This window comes from Halyomorpha halys, unplaced genomic scaffold (genome assembly GCF_000696795.3).
Source record: "Halyomorpha halys isolate HHAL.00 unplaced genomic scaffold, Hhal_1.1 Scaffold75.1, whole genome shotgun sequence".
Lineage (NCBI taxonomy): Eukaryota > Metazoa > Arthropoda > Insecta > Hemiptera > Pentatomidae > Halyomorpha > Halyomorpha halys.
In genome coordinates, this window is record NW_027112173.1 from 246,463 (window position 1) to 251,805 (window position 5,343).

General features: G+C 31.3%; 1 protein-coding gene across 5 annotated transcripts in view; it reads right to left on the bottom strand.

Annotated features, from left to right (window-relative positions):
* The window catches only part of Gs2 (glutamine synthetase 2), a 146,391-nt gene that overhangs the window by 30,246 nt on the left and 110,802 nt on the right, over positions 1-5,343 (bottom strand). Inside the window, exon 1 of one of the 5 annotated variants that reach the window (XM_067050179.1) lies at positions 3,884-3,903. The exons of the other annotated variants lie outside the window; for them this stretch is intronic. Within the exon in view, the coding sequence (XP_066906280.1) occupies positions 3,884-3,888 (5 nt within the window). The 5' untranslated portion in view covers positions 3,889-3,903. Of the gene's footprint in view, positions 1-3,883; positions 3,904-5,343 lie in introns of those variants that run through there. 5 annotated transcript variants of the gene reach the window in all.

Below are 5,343 nucleotides of genomic sequence, written 5' to 3' on the forward strand. Positions count from 1 at the left end.
AAAGAGGAAGCAAGATTAGAAATTTCGGGCTAGATCGGTTACATAGGGAACATTAAGGTTTTTGTGGATGATTTTATTGGTGAAAAAGTAGGGAGCATTTAGGATTTTACGAAGGATTTTGGATTGTAAGGATTGGATACGAGAGGAATTTGAAGGTTTAGTGGAGCCCCAAAGCTCAACGCCGTACGTCCAGATAGGCCTTATAATCGTCATGTAAATCAGCCTTTTGTAATGAATTGGAAGTATGGACCGTTTGTCTAGTAAGTGCTGTAATAGTCGAAATCGACGTGTAGTTTCCTGTCTTTTCAGTCTTGTGTGAGGATTCTAGGTTAGTCGTTTGTCCAGATGTAGTCCAAGGTAGCGGATCTGTTCAACAGGCGTAAGGACAACATTATTGAAGTATACTGTAGGGCAGTCAGTAGGTTTACGACGAAGGGTAGAGGTAATTTGATGGGATTTGTTGGAATTTATTTTAATCATCCAGTTACGACACCATTCTTCGAGGGCTGTGATATAAGAATTTTAACTAATGGAGAAAAATGAAGAATTAGAAACTTTGTAGGAAGATAGTCCGGGTGGCGGACAATAGACGTATCAAAATAGTAAGAGAAAATTATTTATTGTTAACCAACGTTTCGTCCCACTTTATAGGGCTGTGTTACAATCTGGCATCCAAAGTGGGATGTAGAAGGATGTCATAATGTAAATGTTATACGGTCAAGTTAAAAATAATTAGATACAATTTTAAAGCAATAAGGTGAATGAAAAAAAATTTTTTTTTATATTTAGGCTAAAAAATTTTAGCCCTGAAGAAGCCCTACAAAGTGGAGCGAAACGTAGGTTCATAATAATTAGTTTTCTCTTAATATTTTGATACCTTTATTGACCATCACACAGACTATCTTCCTACAATCTACTTCATACGGTTAACTATCTTCTTCCAAGAAAAATTACAAACATTTCATTCGATTAGGAAAAGCCGAACCAACCGAATTTTCCCGATTGATTTACGGCTTCGTTATATTTTACTAAATTGTTGGGGGAGGGGGGGAATTATATTTGTTATCCCTACTCCAAGAAACCCTAAAATACTAATTTTTATAACAATAAAAACTTTTTGATCATAATTTTCGTCTCTTTTAGGAAAGAATACCAGTTATCATTAAAAATCCGAACCTAATAATTAAGAACATTTGTGGAGGAGTTGTGAGAGTGCGATTTTACGAGCTCTGCTGCTCACATTTTTTTTTCGTTAACATATTCATATAAAAATGGATTTTATGAGTATGTAGATAAATACTATTAAACTTAGTCAAAGGTCAAATATTCAAAACGTGACTCTAAACAATATACGAAAAAACGCTTATAATAGCAAAAAAGTAATCATAAACAGGTTATCATTAACGTCATAACCTTTGAACGTCTTTTAGATTAGAACTGGAAAAAAGTGGTATCTCAATAAAACAAAATATGTAGGCATATGACCTCATGTTTTATCAGAACGATGTTGATAGAAAGACATTAATTATGTTTCTGATTCTGGAGTACACATAATGTTTTTAGGTCCAATAGAGTTATCTATAAAAAGGCGATTCTTGAAAGAAAAACTAACTCCCATTCCTGTTTGGGTATGTTTTGATGTTATCTCTATATTAATTACCAATTTTCGTAATGAACGATATAGATAAAAATAAATATATTTTATTGGTATAAATAGATATATTTAATGAACGAATCCTAGAAAGCAAATCTACTTTGAACCAAAGATCATAAACGTATGTGAGCTTAAAAAACGAAATGAATATTTCAAAGCGAAATCTCAAAGTTCTAATTATAATTTGCTTAATACCAACTAGTCATTTTCTATGAGTAATTTTTTTTTTTAATTAGTTTATTTATTGATATTTACAACTGTATACATATATACACATCAAGTAAATTTGCTGTAAGTGATATTATGACATGATAAAAACATGTGAAGAATCTACCCATTGAAAGAACTCCAAAAACATTTCTAAAGGAGAAGATCTCGAGGCCATCTTCTTTTCAGATGTCTAGGAGGATTATTAGGTAGTGAAGGAGAAGCCAGGTTAGAAACGAGTTGGTTTGGGTGGTTGGGAAGTTTTATTATGGAAGGATTGGTATCTGGTTCTGGCCAAATCGGCAACATAGGGGACATTGAGGTCCTGATGGATGATTTGATTTGTGAGAAAGTAAGGAGCATTAAGGATTTTACGAAGAATTTTGGACTGTAAGGATTGGATTCGAGAAGAAATTTTTTAAACGCGGTTTATTTTTGATTAATTAAAAATTTTTTAAGTGACAGTAGTTTTTCTGCAGCTGCGTATACTGTGTAGTGACCTACACCTATACAAACAATACTGCCACGATAGTAGATAGTGTCATGATGACAAATATACAGTATACACCATGGAACTGGTTAACGACAATTGCAGCCACGGTAGTGACCTATCGCCTTATAATGTAATATAATTTTTCTAATTTGACTCCATGAATATATTTTAAACTTTATTTCAGAAATTTGTTTTAGAAATACTTTGTTTGCGTTTCTGTGAAATAAAGTACTAAAAAAACAAAAATGAAATTTTAATTATCAGATAATTTCAGAAAAATATAGTTTTATTTCAATTAATGATTAAATGAATTATCAATTACTTCAAAAAATATTTAAATATAGCTGTTTGATTGATATTATTTCATTAAATAATCATTTAACGAACCATCGTTATTTCGTATATTATAATTTTGTTAAATAACCTTTTAATTTACTTAGTAAATGCATTTTTTAAAAAATCCATAGGTCCTTAGTTGCATTTAACCGAATTAAGGGTACCAAATTTATAGAGAACGAGCCCCAGGAGGGCTCCCGAACCCACAGGGTTGACTCGGGCAACAGGAAGAATAAATAATTATCTGCCGGATTAGAACCCAGCTCCCGCGAGTTTATTGTACAGCGCCTTCTCACTGAGTTCTTCTGCTCCCCTCTACGATATGTAGAAACCATGAACTGTTAAAGTTAGTTGAAAAAAATCCTCTAATATAGAGGACCCTCGTATATAAAGATGTTTCCTCATTCTGAATGATGAGTGGTACTTAAATAGATGGATTTAATAGAGTTTTTCATTATTTTCCTCTTCTGAATTTTTCTTTTCAGTTAGGAAGACCAAAATAGATGTCGGTTTTGGTTATTAGCTATGTCGGGAATTAACCCTAGGTTTCGCTAAGCCTTAATATTATGGAAATATCATATTTCTTATATATTTTTGTAAAATAAACCATAAGAATAAATCTCATAGGCAAAGAACATACAATGTTTAGTTTAAATTTTCTCATTTTGTCTATTTATATATCACACCTCTAATAATGGCCAATGTAGTATGACAGAAATATAAGCAATTTAAATAAAATAACTTTTTAATTTAGCTTTCTCATTAATTATCTTGACTGATCCAACATTAAACTAAATTTATGTGTCCTGCTCAGTCGTGATGGTTGACACTTATTGAAATTCATCAAACGAATTAGTTTCAACAATAAAATAGATAACAGTTCCTTACTAAATATACAAAAAGCTTTTACAGAAAAAACTATCTATAAGTTGTTAATCAATATCGGTGCATTAAGGAAGCCAAAAATTGATTAAATTAGAAGAAATATATTATAATAAAGATCTTATACCTCATTTAATATTTTTTTAAAAAAATTGCAATGTACAATTAGAAATATATGAAAGAATTAGAAAAAGCAACCTTAAATAATCTACAGTTAAACCTAAAAGTTTTTGTGTTATGCAATTTCGCTAAATAAAAGAAAAAATTAAATCATTTACTATAGGATAACAGTTACTATAGGATAAATATACCTCATTTAATACCGTGGTCTTAATTATTTTCTGCAGCAATACTCACCTGAAACACAAAAAAAAAAATAAATAAATAATTAAAGACATTCATTTTCGCGTCAAATTATATATTAAGGGTATTCATAATCTTTAGTTATAGTCATTATGTTAAAACATTAAAAAAACTCATGTTAAATGGAGAAATATTTCCTTCTTTTACCATGGTAAAACGATATAACATATAACATGGTTGAGAGTCTGTTACTAGGTCTGTTAAATGTAGGATGACGTCACGCAACAGACCAGCTGAGCTCGTCACCATTTTGTTTGTTTGGTTAGGTTACTTGCTCCTAGTTTGTGTTTCGATTGGGTTAGTATTGTTTTGAATGTTTTTAAAACTAATAAAGCAATGGATGACAATAATAATAACAACGTAATGACAGTTGCCATAGCTGATTCTCTTCCAAACAAGTCAAAAAATCAACAAGGTACTCATTGGCCAAACATTCACACAACTTCCCCTTTCTCTAACTTTAGGTATGCTGTAATAAATTACTTTGATCAAAAACTTAGAAGTAAACAATAACATGAAGTTTTAGAAGGAAAGGCTATAAAACAAGCTGCTCAGGTAATCCGCTAGGAGCTCTTATGCATTTAACATGACTTTAAAAAGGGCTTCTCACAATCCTATACTTACAACATTTAACATAGTGAAACATTTTACATTTGACACAATATCATGCATACCCCTAATTAAATACTAATTTACTGCATTTTCGTCTCAGCATAGGAATATAGAGTGGGGAAAGCAGTTCATGGGTAACTAGAAAAAGAATGAATGAGGACTAATTATGAGTTGGGATTCATTTATTAAATAGGTAAGAACTATTCTCTGTTAGATGTTTCAACCCGAAACAATTTGCAATCATTTTCCTTATTCTTCTGTTTCCGGCTTCGCAACATTCTAACGATGGTAACAATCAAGGAAGTAATTATTTTGATTTTAAATAAAGAAAAAAATAGTTTTAAATGTGATCCGGAGCTCGGTATGTCAATTTTTTTTTGGATTATGCCCGAAGAATACTTTCTAGAAAAAAATATACGAAACAATACTAAATTCTGTGAATAATAACGCTACTTCACTTTCTCAATGTATCTTTCTGTTATATATCCTAATTTGTTATTTGTCTACTAATCTCTCAAGATAGAACATATGTGATCCGTAGACATAGTCCAGGCTTGACTAAGACAAGAATCCATATTCTAGTGTTTATTATTAGAACATTTACAAAAATAAATATATTTATAAATAATACGGTTTGGTATGAAAACATTTGCTAGATATCTTCAGCGAGTACAGATTCCTGGAGGATCCTTGGATGAACCGGACAGTGACCAACTCCATATAGAGGCCACTACAGTCAGGGGGTGTGGTTCATTATAACTTGATACCTTTAAGGGATTGTCAACCATCTGTACTG